The 19,635-nt window shown below is 38.8% G+C and overlaps 1 protein-coding gene across 5 annotated transcripts in view; it reads right to left on the reverse strand.

Annotated features, from left to right (window-relative positions):
* apbb2b (amyloid beta (A4) precursor protein-binding, family B, member 2b) overlaps positions 1–19,635 on the reverse strand; it is a 118,407-nt gene that overhangs the window by 22,631 nt on the left and 76,141 nt on the right. For all 5 annotated transcript variants that reach the window (XM_057844480.1, XM_057844481.1, XM_057844478.1 and 2 more), the window contains 4 exons: positions 18,726–18,811; positions 18,372–18,432; positions 7,338–7,484; positions 6,207–6,334 (listed from right to left, as the gene is read on the reverse strand). In XM_057844480.1, coding sequence (XP_057700463.1) covers positions 6,207–6,334; positions 7,338–7,484; positions 18,372–18,432; positions 18,726–18,811 — 422 coding nt within the window. The remainder of the gene's footprint in view (positions 1–6,206; positions 6,335–7,337; positions 7,485–18,371; positions 18,433–18,725; positions 18,812–19,635) is intronic.

Genomic DNA, 19,635 nt, shown 5'->3' on the forward strand with positions numbered 1-19,635 from the left:
CCATTTGTGAAAAAACAAATTCCAGAAAGTTGTGAAAAAAGCGACCAAACAGATATTTGTCGGGGAAAACTCCAGCAATTTAGTGGCAAAACACAAAATTCCTCTGAAATAAAGTTGCCCTGAAAGGAAAATAAAAGGAACTACTGATACAAACTCAATTTTGCGTTTTTTGTTTTGTTTTGTTTTTTAATGAAAAATGTGCACAAGTCAGTTAGAGAGAATCATGAAGTAAAGTGAGACATTACGAGGTAGAGAGAAAAGAAATTGAATCAGTCAGATAAGCAGTAAAGAGAGGATAGTTGGATAGACTGTTGTATTTAATTTCCAACACAGTCTTATCATCTCATGACAGTGCTCCACAAAACATCAAGGGTGATGTGGGAGAGAGTCATTTCAATTGCAATAATGAGTTTAGCGGCCCATGGGGGCGTGGCAGCTGACACATGTATATCTGCATACTGTATGTAATAAACCCTGCAGGCACTTTGTTGTGAATGTAATACAATATTTACAAAAGAAATCATTGCCTTCTCCATCCAACAAAGCAGCACACCTCGTTTAGTACAATCAAATGAACACCGGTATTCCCATACAAATTCTAATTTATAAGAACAAAAATGCTTACATGCGCTCGACTGTCTTGATCATTTTTGCTCCCACTACTACAACAAAAACAATAATTTCCCACTACTACAACAAAAACAATAATATGGATAAAAATACTCACAGTGGTTTTGTTCATCTGTGTTGGTAAGAATATTTTGAGACACTCTGCATATGAGTGCACCCTCCCCAACCTGCATGCTGCAGACCAAGTGAGATGTAAGCAGACCTCCCCCTCGAACAGTCTCTTCCCCCTCTCTCATTCTTCAGCTACCCCCCTCCCTTAACCTTCTTCTCTGAGAGCCTTTTCAGCCTCCCTGCAGCTGACTGAGATGTTCCTATCTCTCCAAATAAGAATGTTACAAATAGAGGTTAAGTACTTAAGGAGCACAAGGTCGAATTGTCTCACATATGAGCTATTGCCATTGAATACAGTCGGTGGGTGTGCGTTCTGAATTTGCAGTCTTGCGTCTAAGTGTCGTGAAATTGTTGCCATGACGACATTAAAACTCATAAGGGACTTTTTCACCCCTACTGCAAATGCAAAGCACAACTTGCTGTAATTAGTTCTAAATAGTGGAAAACTGGCAGGCTGCCAACATTCAAAAATGTTTTAAGTTATTAAGTGCTGGTTCTCTGGAATGAATCATTTTTCCTATTTGAGAGAGCTGCAGTTCTCCATGAACTGAAAAGAACTATTAAATGAGAAGGAGAAAATTTGATATGGTTTAACAAGTTTGAAATAAACATGTTTAAAGTCAAATAGTATTCAGTAGGGATGTGTATAAGTGATTTGTTGATTAGGTATGCTGTGGAATTGATTGATCATCAGTCATGGCTTTTAAAAAAATGACTTTTTAATACTCATAGTATAAAATTTAACATCCAAGTTAACCATTTCTTAGTTGCTAATTCCTTAGTCCTTACTCGAAATTAAGGATAAGTGGTAGGGTTTGATGTTTTCTCCATAACCCAGAGTATTTGAATTACTTCTTACACAGTGCTACAAGTTTTACTTTGGTGTACCTCATCTTTTGTGAATTTCTGAAAGTCAGAAAGATTTATCATTAACACGCTTAAAAACTTTAAATTGTGTGGTAATAATGTGTGAATGTTTCCTTTGTGGTATTGAGGTAATCAACCACTTGAGGACATAATAGGTTGCAATTAGCACAGAACTTTCAGTCATTTTTAAAGCGTGAAATGCCAGCTAAAATGTATAAAATGGGATGTACATTTGTGGTGTGGAATTTAGACAACTGAAAGCAAATCAATGTGATTTTTCAAAACTGGTAAAGATATGCCACTCTTCTGCAATGTAGATGTTTTTTTTGTGAAGCGCCCAGCTGACCTCAAGTGGGTTTTCTTCAATGAACAACAGGGTTGGATATATTTTCCTAACAAAGCCAATCAGTTACTTCACATAAAGTTGTCCATCACCACTGTTATTGTTCTTTGCTATGTGTCATGTTAAAAATTGGGTTCTTCTGAAAATTGAACTAAATGTTTTGTACCATCAGTAATGAAGCTCTTTCTGTAAGACAGCACCCTCTACTGGTTATCTTGTTGCACCACCGTAGTCACAGGGAAGTCATTCATCAATGGACAGCTGCATTTCAAGTGTAAAAGGTACCTAGTCTGTGATGTGCTGTGCATGTGCGCGCGGGTGTAACCTAAGCCTAACCCTAGTTATAACAAGAGGTGGGTAGTAACGCATTACATGTACTCTGTTACATTTACTTGGGTCCCTTTTTGAGAAGAATGTACTTTTAAGAGTAGTTTTACTGAGCCATACTTTTTACTTTTACTTGAGTAGATTTGTGAAGTCGAAAAACAACTCTTACTCTGCTACTTTGGGCTACACTAGTTGTTGTAGTTTTCCTCTTTATTCTACATGTTAGGTTCTACTTCCATTTTGCCAGAGACGCCAATAGTGGCGCTATCACTTTCACCAATGAGACGATGTAACAATAATTACAAGACTCCATTATCCCAATCAGACTTAAGCTTGACGTTCTATGATCACGCCGGCCTGTTCAATCACGTGGTATCTTTAAAGCACCGTAAAAAGTATTTGACATAGAGCGCTGCTGTCAACATGATTCGAAAGCACGGATTTTAACCTGTCTGTCAGTTTTTATTTGACACTGATTGACCACGTTTCATAATAGAAACTATGAAGGAACTATTCACTATTCAACGATTCAAGCTAGAAACTATTTTATCCACTAGAGGGCACTCATGCTCTTTGGACGAATGATGCTTCATTTCTGTAATTTTTTTCCCTCTCGCCAGAATTTATTTTTTTTGTGTATTTATTTAGCTTAAAGTGCATATGACACCAAAAAGAATGTTGATTTCATATTTCACGTGGTGTTTTATGCTCCTGAATGTAATGGACCGCTTGGATGTGTGTGGAAGCGATCGTTTTATATATTCAATTTTTTGAATCCCGCACCATGAAAATGAGTGACTTCCGGCTCCAGTCTCAGGTTTAGGACGAATGCGAATGTGACGTCACCAGAGTCACCATCTCACAATACAGCATTGCTTTATAGCATGCAGATGGATTCAGCTGATTTTGGGGATTAATTCGTTTATTTTTCGCATCACGCCAGCCAAACGGCTGCAGGCTTTTGTAGCTGCACCAAGGAGAGGCGTGTGAGCTTTTTTTCGGTTTCAGAAAGTTCCCGTTCACCACGAGATCGGCCAAAACAAGTGTGCGACAACTGTGGGACCATTGGACCTACGAGGAAGTTAGTAAACATCGTGTTTTGTATTATTTAAAATAGTGGGATCATGGCACACGTTTTAATACAAAGGTTGACATGCTCCTTGTCCACCAAGAATGACACTCAGCCCATGAACGGTGGTTTGTCGCACCCCCTCACCGCCGGGAGAGCGCTATACTCGGCTTATGGCCTCTTCGTGTGCCCGGTGTTCTGTCAAATTTTCCACCCCATCAGAAATTGCAACTTTGTGTTAAAAATAGCCATGCATGCAGCTATTACAAAGTAAACACTACAAACTTTCTTTAAATAAAGGACTATTTGCTTACGTTTGATCATGGACTGACATGTAGAAAACTTGTTCTCAGACACATCCTGCCATGTTAGCTGCATAACAACTGCAGCCACTCTCGTATGACTCTCTGACTGTTTGCGTCTTTGCCGTGTAGTAAAGCATTATTTTACCTCATATTCGTGTTGACCACGTGGCAGTTACGCGCTCTTCTGATGTCAGCCGGTTTGTCCGGCGGTCACTGTCGAGCTCCTTTCCCACAAACAAGCCCTCTGCCCGCAGCAAGGGAACGACTAGATCTAACTTGCTCGCCGTTGGGCGGGTTGCTGATCGGCGAAGACAATCGACAACCCCCCCGCCGTGTGAAATGATCCGGGCTAGTTTTGTGTGATTTTTTTCGCTTCGAAGACTTTGAAACATCACTTGGTTCGTGTTAGCATGTCAGTTAGCTGTCACGCCTCTTGGTTTGTTTACATTCTCTGAGGCTGGGGCAGGGAAATGACAAAAGCCTGACTAAATACGGTGGCATAAAATATCGTTCGGGAGGTGCAACAGTAAAGGTGAAGTCGACAGTTTTGACCATTATGGAGTCATTTTGCCATGTCGTACTGAATAAATGCATTTTCATTATTTCATATTCCATTTAGCACAAGATTGTTATTTGCCATGACCATACCATTTATTTGGCTATTGTGGAAAAATACTTTGATACAGGGGTCGCGTTAACCGAATATTTTCCGTCATTGACCGTTTTTTTTAAAACGGTGACGGAAAAAATTGACATCCATCTGTCATTTTGAAAGGTTGAAATTCACACCCCAGACCACAGGGTGGCGAGTGAGCATATTAATTAGCTATTGTCTCTCTTGATGCATGACGTCGTTGGCCTTACTCGGAAAAATGTCAAGGCAACTGAGTGTTTGCCTGGCACAGCCAGACTGTTCTCCCTGTATTTTCAAACACTGAGAGAAAAGTCTGGGACCCAGCCCATTAACGGCCTCTCGAGTAGGTACAAAATCAATCGACAAATCAGATTTGTTTATTTGCATGACGTGTTCTTCACGGGCAACGTCACTCTTGCGCGCCGAAAGTCGTCTCTACAACAACACGGATGGCGAACGGGAGAGCCGAGAATATGTTCCAATCCGCGGTAAATTCAGTTTTAAATGAGCTAAAACACATCGACACGAGTCATTGACAACAGTCTGTCTCGCGCTAGCCATGTTGAATAAACTCCGCTCTCCTCGTATGTTTACTTCCGCGCGCAAGTCCTTCGTCCTGCGCTCGTCGCTTTGCTAATGGCACGTCTGCACGTCGCTGATTGGTGCACTCCGCTGTCTGTTTGCCTCTTGTTAAACTTGTTTGGACAGAATATTAATTAAAAATGAATGAAAACTAAATACTATTGAATATGTCATTATTATCATTTTAAAAATGTAAGTGACGGGTAAAAATAGATTATGACCGGATTTTTATGACACTGTCAGTCAAAATGACAGACAACAAAAAAGTCTAGCGCAACCTCTGCTTTGATAAAAAGAATATCCTGTAAAAATATTGGAGTAGAGCAGCGGTCTCAAACCGACTCCACAAAGGGCCGCAGTGGGTCCTGGTTTTTGTTCCAACAGATCCAGCACAAACAGTTCAACCAATGAGGTTTCTACTAACATAAGCAGCACCTGATTGCAATCAACTGATTACACTTGTAAGAAACCAGATTGGTGAAAAGGTATTTGTCTCGTTTGGTTGGAATGAAATCCAGTACCCCCTGCGGCCCTTTGAGGACCGGTTTGAGACCACTGGAGTAGAGAGACTGAAACAATGACATTTTGCGGCTCTCTTCGTCGCATTTTCCTCGTTCTGAATAATTCCCCCTCAATGGGTTGAATTCTAAATCAGATGAAACCATGACCCTGCCGATGTCATCCTCCTGTTGGGGATGCTACGTAGAGCCTTATAATGGTAGGCGTGGCTAAACGGCGGATTAAAAGACTAATTTCTCTTAGACAAATTGTTGTATATAGTCGAATCGTCTCAAAATATGATTCTAATTCACATAATAATGCTATTTAATACTTTTTTTTAATCATGTACGCACGTTAATGTAGTTATGTTATGGGTTATTGTATGGTAAAATAATAACAGTTCATATAGATAACTAAGCTGAGGGGGGGGAAAAAATACCTTTTTTTTTTTTTTTTTTAATCAAACATTGTAAAAAGTTACAATGTTACTCATTACTTGAGTATTCTTTTCACCAAATACTTTTTTACTTGTACTCGAGTACATATTTTGGATGACTACTTTTACTCTGACTTGAGTAATATTATTTTGAAGTAACGCTCCCACTCTAACTTGAGTCAAATTTTTGGCTACTTTACCCACCTCTGGTTATAACTACCAGCTATCATGCTAAACAGATTATGTCCTAAACTATTTTAGTGATCCTTTATCTCGCGTCTCCACAAAACTAAAAATTAAACAGAAATCATGACAAAGAAGACTGATAGAATAATGCAGTAAAAGTACAGCGCATAGGTCTAATATACATAGTTTGCCCTTACGCTGCTACGATAACCTACCTGCCATTGTCGCGGCCAACGCCCCAGACACGGATACTGGCGATAGGTTGAGAGTGAAGAACACTGCGGTCCATCGGGTCAACTAGATTTAACATATTATTCTCCAGCAACAGGTACATGTCTTTCCCCTGCACACAATAACACACACATGTGGCATGTGGGATTCATAACACTTCAGCTCAAGGTTATTGCATCAAAAAATTGTGAGTACTGTATTTTTCGGACTATAACTCGCACCTGAGTATAAGTCGCACCATCCATAAAATGCCCAACCATCCATAAAATGCCCAGAGGAAAAAAACATATATAAGTCGCACTGGAGTATAATGTCGTATTTTTGGGGGAATTTACTTGATCAAATCCAAAACATAGAACATATATGTCATCTTGAAAGGCAATTTAAAATAAAAATACAATAGAGAACAACATGCTGAATAAGTGTATAGTATGAAAATGTTACATGATGCATGAACAACGAAATGCGACCATGGCCGGTATGTTAACATAACATAGTTATTAAGAGTTATTCAGATAACTATAGCATAAAGAACATGCTACCAAGTTTACCAAACCATCAGTGTCACTCCAAAACACCAAAACAACATTTGAAATGATATAATAATGTGTTAATAATTCCACACATAAGTCGCTCCAGAGTATAAGCCGCACGCACCTCCAGCCAAACTATGAAAAAAAACTGCGACTTATAGTCCGAAAAATACGGTACTCCTATATTGTGAGTGAAACTAATCAGCTTGAAGCTTCTTTGCCACCAAGCAGCACTCGTCTCTCAAGTTTAAGATGCAAGTCAGAGCTCAAAATTATCAAATTGAAGGCTTGTATCTCGAAAAACTCGAAAGTGACATTGTACGGGAAAATCCATTCCACATAAAATGGCTTTAAAAGTCTATATTTGGTGGAATGCCGGTATTTGAATAACACTTGTTTCTACAGTCTGAGTTCTTGTAAATGCCAGATAACAGGAGTAGTAAATGCATCGATGAATGTCTTTCCAAATTGAGTACAACCACCCCAGAGAATGATAAAGCCTCAAAGAATTGCTTCTCTTTCATCACTTGGCTTTAGGTTCTCAACATGGACCTAATTGTGCCACAAAACAGGCTCCCTTACCTCGCCCCAAATGCCGACTGTGTCTCTGATGTCATTCTTGCAGTAAGAGAGCTGCCGGATGCAGTTGTTAACAGCCACGCTGCTCTTTCCCGGTGCCAGGTCCTCCTCAGCCATCTCAACCCATCCCAGAGAGCGGACTGCAAAACACTGCGGGAGACATACAAGTAAAAATAACTTACATACTGTATGTTATAACTTCCCGCGACCCTCATGAAACTTCCCACGACGCTCGTGAGGGTAAGCGGCTTGAAAAATGAATGGATGAATCAATGTTATAACTTGTGCTAAATTTCTAGAGTCATTTCAATTAAAAAAAATTAGTTGACGTCATAGAACCAAGTTAACGATCAGTTCGAATGTATTTACCATAAACAAATGTATCTGCCGTTTCAATGGCAACGAATGAATTAATGGTTATATTACCGGTTTCCGCCCCTTCCATAGCACTGAAACACCCTTACTTAAAATTACAAATGACCTCCTCATAGCTTCTGACTCCGGTTTATTATCAATCCTTCTTGATCTCACTTCTGCCTTCGACACCATTTCTCACACAATCCTTCTCGACCGGCTCCCTTGGTATCACCCACACACCCCATTCTTGGCTCACTTCCTACCTGTCTGACCGCACACAATTTGTCAAATTCGGCCCCCACAAATCCAAATCCCTCCCTGGTTCCGCTGGCGTGCCCCAGGGTTCCGTCCTGGGGCCGCTCCTCTTCATTATTTAATTCTCCCCCTCGGTTCCATCTTCAGCAAACATAACATTCACTTCCACTGCTACGTGGATGCCACCCATCTCTACATTTTCTCAAAACCAACCTCTTCTCTTCCTCCCTCCTCCCTCACCCACTGTTTAAAAGACATTAACTGTTGGTTCTCCTCCAATTTACTCCTCCTCAATAACTCAAAATCAGAAGTCTTCCTTGTAGGCAGCAACACCACGCTCTATAACGATAGTTAGTTCTCTATTACCATCAACAATGTACCGATCTCTCCCTCCACTCAGTTTAAGAGTCTGGGTGTCATCCTCGACAGCACGCTCATGTTCTGCTCCCTTATTAACGACATCACTAGATCGGCCTACTTCCACCTTCGCATTATTTTTTCGCCTCCTCCCTTCTCTCACCCGCCATACCGCTTCCACTCTTGTCTGTAGTCTTGTCACTTCCCGGCTCAATTACTGTAACTCACTGCTCTTCGGTCTCCCAAATAAGTCCCTCCAGAAACTGCAGCTCCACCAAAACTCAGCAGCACGCCTCATCACTCGGACCCCCACCACACACCACATCACCCCAATCCTCCGTCAACTTCACTGGCTCCCAGTAAAACTAAGAATCAATTACAAAATCCTTGTCATTACCTTTTAGGCACTCCATGGCCTAACACCTCCCTACCTTCGCAATCTCCTCTGTATTAGCTGTTTCCCCCCTTCACTTCGCTCCCTCTCTATCCTCCACCTTTCGGTCCCCCGTGTCCGTCTCGCCACCTTCGGTTCCAGAGCTTTTAGTCACTGTGCCCCCCAGCTCTGGAACTCCCTACCCCTCGATCTTCGCAATATATCTACCCTCTCACTTTTCAAATCCAGACTCAAAACACACATGTTCACACGTTGTTACCCACCATGATCCTTATCTCATAGGCAGAGTTTGACTTTTGGGCCAGGTGGGGCACATCATGTTGATGACCCCAAAATGCAGTGTCAGCAATAAAATTAACTTACAATAATATGTATAATAATAAGTTGAAAATGAGCGTTTTTTTCGTTTCCCATCATTCTTGAGGGGAATTCTAAATCAGGCTGCTTAGGACAGCTATACTTTTCGCCAAGATCGTCATCCATTGAATATGGTACGCCCGCCGGTGTCGTGCCAATGTAGTCACCCCAGTCAAAAATTGTATCCTCTAGGTAGAGCCATATGGAGGTAGATTTGTGTCTTCACTACTCAATCAAAAAAAAAAAAAAGTGTTTGAATGCAAAAATAAATTTGAAACTCAAAAAAATGCATTTGAAAGCTTTTTTTCTTTGAATTTTTGTTTTGTTCCAAGTTTTTTTTTTTTTTTTTTTTGATTGAAGAAACTTTTTTGATTGAAGTAATTTTGGTTTGCATTTAGGCTAGGACATTTGTGTCTTTATTATTCAATCAAAAAATAAGTTGCTTCAAACAAAAAAAAAATATATTTTCAAACAAAAAATCACTTCAATCAAAAAAAAAAGAAAAAAATTCAATCATAGAAAAAAAGTTTTTTAATGCGAAAAATATTTGAGACTCAAATATTTGCATTTGAACACTTAATTTTTTAATTAAAAAGGTTTTCTTTGATTTTAGCAATCCTTTTTGTTTTTGGGCCATATTATGGGTAGGACATTTTTTGTCTAAATCATTCAATACCCAAAAAGGTTGCTTCAATTCCCAAAAAGTATTTTCAAACAAAGAAAAAAAATCATTTGAAAAAGAAAATTCCCCTCCCCTATTTTATTTTTAAAATAATATGCAGCAAAGCAAATGACCATGTAAGGTGCTAGTCACATGACCTGTTTGAAAAATAATTTTGACCCATTATAAAAATCTTTTTTTTTGTTCATTTACTTCATTTTTGTTGTTTGCTTTAATGCTTTTATACATATATAGGAAAGTCAATTACATGCAATGACACTTTTCGGCCACCGGGGGGGGGGGGTGCTGGCCCCCCTGCCCCCCCTTAAACTCCGCTTATGCCTTATCTCGGTTTTATCACGACCTCTTAAACTTTTAATTGACTCTTGTCCTGCTTTTTATCTAATTTAATGATTGTTTTGTTATTGCTGTTGAGCTATTGTGTTCCCATCATTCTTGTAAAGCGTCTTTGCGTGTGTTGAAAAGCGCTCTAGAAATAAAATGTATTATTATTATATTAATATTTTACTTGAAATATTGGTAAAACAAATTAATTGCACCATGGTAGCGATATCATTACCAAGACATTAATTCAACCCATCAAGACAAATAGTAAATGCAAAGTAGTGACCATGCAGCTAAAATGATTAAATTTACAGATCTGACAAGGTTAGTTTATTTTGTGATTAAATTTACTTGGAAATAAATATCTCACTTATCTTAAATGATAGCGCCAGTCTATCATATTTGCTTTAACTGTGATTGTCCAAAATCAAACTCTGATACAAATACTGCCAATTCTACAATGTAATCAGAGGGAGACAAATGTTCATTCCTGTTCATACAGACAGGAGACAGCAAATACAGCCATCCATTTTTCCATCAAACATTCATTACCCATTCAGATAGGACTGTGTCACCTTGTCCAGCCCTCTCCAACAAATAGCCACCATTCCAAACAAGAAATATGATCATCTTTCAGTTCCAAATCATTTCTCCTTTACTTTTCATATTAATTAATAAGCAGTGTTTAATTAAAGATGGCTGGCAGCACAAAGTGGATAAATGCAAATATATACATACAGTACACACACACATATATATGTGTGTATATATATGTGTATATACCGTAATTTTTGCACTATAAGGCGCGCCTGATTATAAGCCGCTACCCACCAAATTTGGCACGAAAATGGCATTTGTTCATAGATAAGCTGCACTGGACTGTAAGCCGCAGCTGTCCTCATTGTATTATGGGATACAGCACTTCTTCTGACAGCGGCATCATATGACTGCCATAAGACCAAATGAACCACCACCATAAACCTTTACAGCCAATTGGTTCATTGCTTCAAGAAGCTTCATTTGGTCATCACTGCTCCCTTGGGGTAGACAGCCCACCTCTGCTGCCACCTGCTGTTAGCACTGTTGTCTTCCAACATTCCTCTTAGCATGCACTGCAGCGCTACAGATGTACATAATGAAAATTCATGTTCTGTGCTAATTCTTCAGTTACTGTTCCAATTGTTTCATTATTTGCTAGTTATGGTATTTAGTAACACTTTATTTGACAGTGGAGCCATCAGACTGTCATTAGACAATCATAATTATGACATAACACTGTCATGAGCATTTATGAAGGCTTATAACAGATGTCATTTTGTGTTAACCCGCAAATTATCTCACTTTTGCATGGATGTAAAAGATCCAAGCTGGACATAAATGGTGTTAGCAACATAATTTGCTGGATGACACTTAATAAAATAAGCATTCAGTAACGCCCATGATAGAGTCATGTCATTATTATTACCGTCTTATGACAATGTTATGAAACCACTGTCAAATAAAGTGTTACCTATTAACCCAAATAAATCAACAAATAGGCCGCACTGGACTATAAGCCGCAGGATTCAAAATGAAGGAAAAAAGTAGCGGCTTATAGTCCGAAAATTACATATATACATATATATATATATATATATATATACATATACATACATATATACATATATATATATATATATATATATATATATATATATATATATATATATATATATATATATATACATATATATATATATATATATATATATATATATATATATATATATATACTGGACTGTCTCAGGAAATTAGAATACACAATATTCTAATTTTTTGAGACAGTCCTGTGTATATATACAGGACTGTCTCAGGAAATTAGAATACACAATATTCTAATTTCCTGACTGTCTCAGGAAATTGAATAGACAGTCAGGAAATTAGAATATTGTGTATTCTAATTTCCTGAGACAGTCCAGTATATACATGTATGTATGTATGTACTCTCCAGACAAGCGAGGTACATGAGGAAAACATAAATGCAACAGACGCACTGTGTGAACCCTTTGTAAAGTATGCACTGGTTGACCCACTTCATAAAGTAGAGCAATGAGTTTTATTTATGGAACGCATAGTCCTTTCTACATTTTTGATGCAGGGATGTTTGGGTGAGTGTGTCTGTTGAGTGTCTGGCTCACTCTTCACTCAAACATACACAACAGCTACTCTAAATGGCAATCGAAAATGAAGGCCAAGCAAGTCACTGGCATAAACCTTGGATTACACATACAAAATACACAAAAGAATAGAGAGAGAAGAGAGACACACGCACACTAAAAGGATCCAATGAAAAAAATTCTATGATAAGTCTACATTTACAAATATATTGACATCTGACTGTCATTTCATGGTGACTCTGCATTTAGCGCAGGGAGGCAGTGCAACTCCAGATCCAGCAGATGGCCCTGTTTGTCAATTCACATCTCGTAAACTGTTGCAGCAGTTAAAGGGACAGACAACACCAAATATAAACAACCTTCATAGCTTGAAGCATTTTAGTATGCAAATTGAAAATGTAGACCTTTATTAATGGAAAAAATATATATTTCAACACAAAATATGACAACGTTTACGAGCCTTTAGACTTGAGTTTACTCAAGTCTCAAATTTGATGATTTGCAACTCAAATCAGACTTGAAGAAAAATACCACAGACTCGGATTTGACTTGTTTGGGCTGGCACAACTAGACTCGGGAGGCAATGACTCAATTCAATTTTGGGCAAGGTGACACGAAAAATTTGGAGCATGCACTAGGCCTGTCGCGATAACAAATTTTAGTGGGCGATAAATTCGCTCATAAATTATTGCGATATGCGATATTATTGCGCCCCCCCCCCCAAAAAAAAGTTTTTTAACCAATTTACAATAACACAGTAAGAATAGAGTATATATTAATAATTCTAAGTAATATTAAATACACCCATTTAAAAGCAATAAACATTTACTCTTCAATTCAAAAATTCTTTTTAAGAAATCCCAACTAAAAACAATAGACCATGCCTCTTTTAAGTAAAAGACAACTATATAAATACCGCACAGAAACACAGAATAAATAAAATGTCTTTTTCAAGGAAAGCTAACATTGCACTTCAATAACTTAAGCATTTAGGTACAGAGGTAGAGTTGTAGTAACACAAACAATTGCACTTCAACAACAACAGAGAAGAATAGATTAATTAAGTAGCAGAAACAAAAATTTGGCTTCACCAAGGTTCATACTGCAGGTCTTAATGCACAAATCCGATTTTTTGTCACGTTTTTTTGGCATGCCCGTTCAGAACGCCTTTGTCCATGGAGACCGTTCAAGTATCACGCATACGCACTAATTCGCAGTCCGAGATGCGCTCAGCAAAGTGATCGCATGCGCAGAGGCATCAAAACAAATTATACATGCTAGCTGTATGTCATTCCAGGGTGATCATATATTGATTTCCAAAAAGAGGACACAAATAACAGACATTAATAATCCCCATTTAGTCCTTTATTCAAAGTTTATATGGACTGATAGAACGCATACATGCATGCACATAAGCCTTGACCTGAGTTCATTACATGACGTGGGTGTGTCAATTTGCCCCGTCTCGGCCATGTAAGCCAGGGGTCCCCATCTGCCGGGCCGCGGACCGGTACTGGTCCGGGGCGCATTTGCTACCGGGCCGCACAGAAATAATAATTTAATAACGATGGCATTCTGGTTGAATTAACCCAGTGCCCCTGCTTAACACACCAATATCTCTGTCTACTCTAGATATAATACTACGGGATAGATTAAAATGTCGTCATTGAAATCCATTGATTGGACAGCTAGTTGTACATCTTGTTTGTGTATATAATATATCTATGTGAGCTTGTCTTCGATAATAACGTATTGCTAGGCCGCGGGCGCAGCACATTTGTTCTCGGAAATAATTAGCCCCCACACAAGCGAAGATGACTGAAAAACAGACGTCTTTGGAGATATTTTTACGGCGAAAAGGGCACCTGACGAGCCTACAACCTCGAAGACCCACGAACTGCAAAGGAGTGGATTCCTGACCCGTTTGTGAATAAACCGAGTGATTCGAGCATGTCTGTGCAACAGGAAAATCAACTTGTAGAGATCGCAAATGACGGCGACCTTATTAAGCGTACATTTGAGACAACAACTCTACCGAGGTTCTGGATTAAAGTCATTCTGGAATATCCTGAGATCGCTACAAGAGCATTGAAAACCTTGCTACAATTTCCAACATCGTATCTTTGTGAAGCGGGCTTCTGTTTAACAACAAGGCGAAGTTGTTAATGGTGAGAGCGGTGTGCAGTTGTGTGCAGCTTACATGGCAGGATGTATCTGAGGAGAACTTTTCTACAAGTCCTTCCATGATCAAACGTAAGTTAATATTCCTTTCTTTCAAGAAAGTTTGTAGTATTTACTTTGGAATCGCTGCATTTGCGCATTTTGCGGCTATGTTTAACGTTACGCGCATGCGCAGAACCGCATCGTTGCAATTTTTGATGGGTTGCAAAATTTGTCAGAACACCGGTCCGTGAAAAAAAGACCCAAATAACACCGGTCTGTGGTGCAAAAAAGGTTGGGGACCCCTGATGTAAGCAATACTGAAATATTGCTCATTCGGTGCATAGAATTAAAATCGAAAATTGTCAGGCTTATCCTTGTCTTCATTTATTTTTTTATGACCGTCTTCAAGCCCGCTTCGTGCATAAAAGCAGAGTTCAAGCTAGAAGCTAATGCACAGCTACATCGCTCTCGTCCTGCCTGCCGCTTTCGCTTTGCTGATGTCATTGCTGCAAGAATTCCGATTCGGGAGACTTGAAAGTTCAGACCGCCAGCCACATTCTGGAAAAATGTGGCCCAGATCGGATTTAGACCACATACGAAAGTAACCCAGATCGGATTTGAAATGGTCCACTTCTATGCGACTTGTCACGTTCAGGCCGTCAAGTAAATGCCTCACTCGAGACAGAAAAACATAAAAAAATCGGATTCATCAATCAAGACCTGTAGTATGAACGTAGCCTTAGGCGAGGTTCAAATGTGTAAAACGAACATACTCAGAAGTCAATAAAACAGAGTGAATCCTCATCACAGCATATTAAACTGTTGGTAACAAGGAAGCCAAATTTTTAACAGCACATCTGCTGCACGAACGCGCACGCACGTACGCATGCACGTACGCACGCACAAACATGAGGCGATAAATCGCAGCGGGAAAATTACCGCCTTCATCTTCATTTACCGTGCAGTAAATGGAATTATTGCATATTGCGACAGGCTTAGCATACACATACTGTGTCACGTAGCCGTTCCTGCCGCACAGCAGCTCCTTGCTGACCCCTATCATAACCACTTTAGTCTCGGGGACCGTCACGGCCATGGTAAGTTCTGCAGTTCCCAGAGTAATCAATTTTGAGGTTTAAAAACTTCCATTTCAATGGAAAATGCAGAAAGGTCAAATACAAGATGTACAACGCCATGACTAGCAACCAAGAAGGCACCAAGTCGAACTATTGCTTTTACAGGCTTTTACACAATAATTTTCTACCTTTGTAGGTGACTTGACCCAACTTGGCTTGACAAACTTGTGACTTCACTTGACATAAGGTCGTGACTCGACTTGACACAATGTTATTCAACTTGGCCACAATCGAAAAACTTGGGACTTGGGCTTGCGACTCGGACTAAATAACTTGTAACCTGTTTGCAACTTGGATCGCAGCAACATGTGCAATAGCGTACCGCACGAATGCTATTTTTTAGCCCGTTACGTCGCCATCGTTACACGGAAGTGGGACATTATAGACAGCCATCGCAAACAAACCATATTATTTCTACTTGTTTTCGCCGATAATCTTTCAAAAAAGAACATACCGATCAAACACTGCTGCTATGGAACTTGTGTTTTTTCGTGTTAGTTTTGTTATGTTTTCGTCATACGTGTTCCAAAACCAAAAAACTCGGAGGAAAAAATGTGAAGAATAGATCAACTTGTGCGGACGTCCAAAAGGCCAGTTTAACACCAGCAAGGTGAAGCCATTCACATTTGATATGCAATTAACATTTTTGTTGGGGGCCATGGTCCTTCAGAGGACAACGAGGTAAGCCATTTTGATATTTTTACTTATTTTTTATTGTGGCGTTTTGCCGTGCTGCTTCTGTCTAACAATGAATGACCTGAAAAATGGAATCTGACTGCCACTGTTACCTTTTCTGTTGTTAAAAAAAAACACAAACTTTAGTAAGGGGAGAGTGTAAATAAATTATAGAATTATGATTTGTTATTAATGAAAACAATTAAAAGTCTTTGTTAGCTGTCACTGAGTAGCATTTGTGATCGCTACACAAAAATAGCAATGTAAATTGCCCCCAAGAACGGTCAGAGACGTAAGACAACCAGAGGATATAATATATAAGAAAGACAGGGCATATGATGGTAAAGGATAGATTGATGAAACAGGAGAATGTCAGTGGCGTAAGGCAATGCACACAAGAAACAGGTGTCGATAAAAAAGCTAACTCTGGATCAGATCGGCTCGTCTTTTTCAGCCCTCGACACACAAGCCATCTCTTTAACTCAACATTTGTATGTTCTTCCACATCTTTACCAGCAAATTTGGCACCAGGGACATCATTTTCACACAGAATTGGTAGGTTTAGCTCAGTAAACATCTCGTTTGTACACTATTTCCTTTCCTTTCCTCTTAGGTTGACCCGCCTAGCCACAATTGCTAACGTCATGAATATTAATGAGCAAAAGTGACGTGTTGCTTGCGGTACGCCATTGTGGGGTTGTACCCACGCACATACAGTAAATACTGATAGACGCAAGCACAGTATTAATGACGTCACGAGGTAGGGTGGGCAATCTGGGATATTTGCATTTGATTGGATAAAACAGTACAGGCACTGATAAACACTTCCTGGAAATACTAGCTTTTTTAATTCCGTTTTCTCCATGATTTGAGATTAGGAAAATTTAAATATTGTGTTTCTTTCAGCTAAGAGGCATATGATAAAGGTTTTGTTTAGTGCTGCAACGTTTAATCGATTAATTCGAGTAATTCGATTTGAAAAACGCTTCGAAACAAATTTTGCTGCTTCGAGTAGTCGATTATTTAGAGTGGTGTTCTAATGGTTTGTTTCAAAAGTGTTTGCATTTAATTTTATTGATTTGGATGGATACACAGCCCTCTAGTGGCACCAGTGAATATGACAAAACTCATTTAACATGGCTGAATCCAGCTGCTCCCTGGTAAGACCAACAAAATGTAAGGGTTTTTTTTTTTTTTGAGCTAGAATGTTTTTTATGCATTCGTAATTTAGATTATAGGTATATTTGGCATATTTGTTTGTGGGAATATGAGTTTGATTTGTTGAGAACATTGTAAACAAAACGTTAGAATTTGATAGCACTTAAGCTAGCGGACTTTTGCTATGCAAGTTAGCCAATTGTTCTTTTGTTGTACTTAAATCCTCATTTATTTATTTTTTATACCATTTGAGGCTAAGGTCAGGTATTTTGATTTTTTTTTTTTTAAATAAAAGTGCAATTCTGCATAGTTTGAAGAGACACTCGGGAATTTTATTTTGTATTTTTTATTGTATTTTGTATCAAGCCTCTGTATCTTATCAAGCCTTTTTTTACACCTTTTAAAATTTATTTTGCAACACATTACATTTTCCTAATCCGATTACTCGATTATTTGAACTAGCTAGTCAGTAGATTATTCAACTACTAAAATAATCGATAGCTGCAACCATAATGTTATTTTTACTTTTAAGGTACAGTACTAGAATATAGATGAGCCTGTTTTACTGTTTTGGTTAGTTAGGATTAAGCCCTCTAAATTCCGGCAATCCCTACAGGCCAATATATCTTAAAAAACGAAATGATTGATTTATTTTCAGATACGCTGACCTTGAATTTCCAACTAGAATTATATAACTGCATTTTTTTTTTCAATGAAATTGTATCGGTATATTACTAACCATCTATTCTTTTCACTTTGTCAAGCTCAATTAACTCATTGGTTGCCATTGACGATAATAGACGTCCAATTAATTTGGACAGGGAGGGTTGGCAACGATCAAAAGATTGATCAAATGATTGCTTCAAGCTTTTCCAAGTTTAAGTCGATTGGACGTGTAGGAATAAATTCATTTAAATTCACAGCAGAGGGATAGAAAGAGCCACAATTGGCTCTGGAGCCGCATTTTGTCAGGGTCTATCATTGTCAATGACACTGAAAGAGCTAGGAAAACATGATCTTTACCTTTGATTGTGGATCACTGTTGCCGGTGGTAGAGTCGTCTTCTTCAACTGCTGGACGGTTCCTGGAATAAATGTCAAAAAGCAGTTATGGAATATAGTTATGCAGTGATAAGATTAGCAATGAGGTATTGCTATGGAAACCATTAGCTGCGCTGAGCACAAATCCACCAGTGCAGTCATTACACTAACAGACACCCATTTCCTGATTGGGAGAGAAAATTTCCTGCTTTGTCGGAAGTTATTTAACAGTGATTAAATACTAGATAGGAGAATCTAACTAGAAGCAGTTGGCGCATTTGGATTTGAATCACAAGAACAAAGAAATTGGTTTTCCAATGGTGATTTTGTATTTTACCTTAATTTAAGTGATGCGTAGCGGAGCGTGGCACCCTCAAACTCCTTTAAGCTGGGGTCAGGGTTTACCGTGGCCGCCTGCAAGTCCTGATGCATATAAGCAAAACAGTCAGTAATCAGAATGTGAGGATAAACAACCATTACACACATAAGACCTTAAAGCCCCCTTCACACATGGAACTACTGATATTGTGTGGTGAGGTCAGTGGGTTTCATCATTATCCCTAATTAGAGGAAACTGCTGTGTCTGAGCAACTACACATCAGAAGACCATTTAGCCTCGCTAGATCAATGTACGCATAATAAGGAGAACAGATTAGATTTATAGTACTATTTGCTGCTCAGTTAATTGGTTTGTATGTGTAACGAGAGGGAAAACTAACATGCTATATTTATTGAACACAACACTGTATGAAAAAGGAAGAATACCAAGACTGGTCTTGAAAGTTACAACAGTACGCAGTTTGTAGTTAGCTTGACAACTTCAGTTTTGTTTTGTTTCATAGTCGATGCTCACATGATGGTCATTGAGATGGTGTTATTGTTGTTGTTGTTTTAAGTTGTCAATTTGTCATCAACATGCCCCCCCCCCTACCAATTTGCACATCCAATTACATTTAGACACCTCAACGGAATAACAGAGAGTTGGAATATAAAACACAAATTTGCACAACACAACTGAAGCGTCGCTTCTCCATACTGTACAATTTGGTTTTAAAATGCTTTTTTTTTTTTTTCAATGAACGTATTGAATATCTCAATAAAATACTAAATTCAACTTTTACATGAATTGTTGCTCAAGCTCTGACTATCTGTAACTGACTTGTTTAACTGTGATTTGTACACACATGGGTATGTTGAGGGTGAGTGACACTATGTGTTTGTCACTGCGGTTTAGGGCTGCTACAAAG

Source organism: Corythoichthys intestinalis, chromosome 8, assembly GCF_030265065.1.
Source record: "Corythoichthys intestinalis isolate RoL2023-P3 chromosome 8, ASM3026506v1, whole genome shotgun sequence".
NCBI lineage: Eukaryota > Metazoa > Chordata > Actinopteri > Syngnathiformes > Syngnathidae > Corythoichthys > Corythoichthys intestinalis.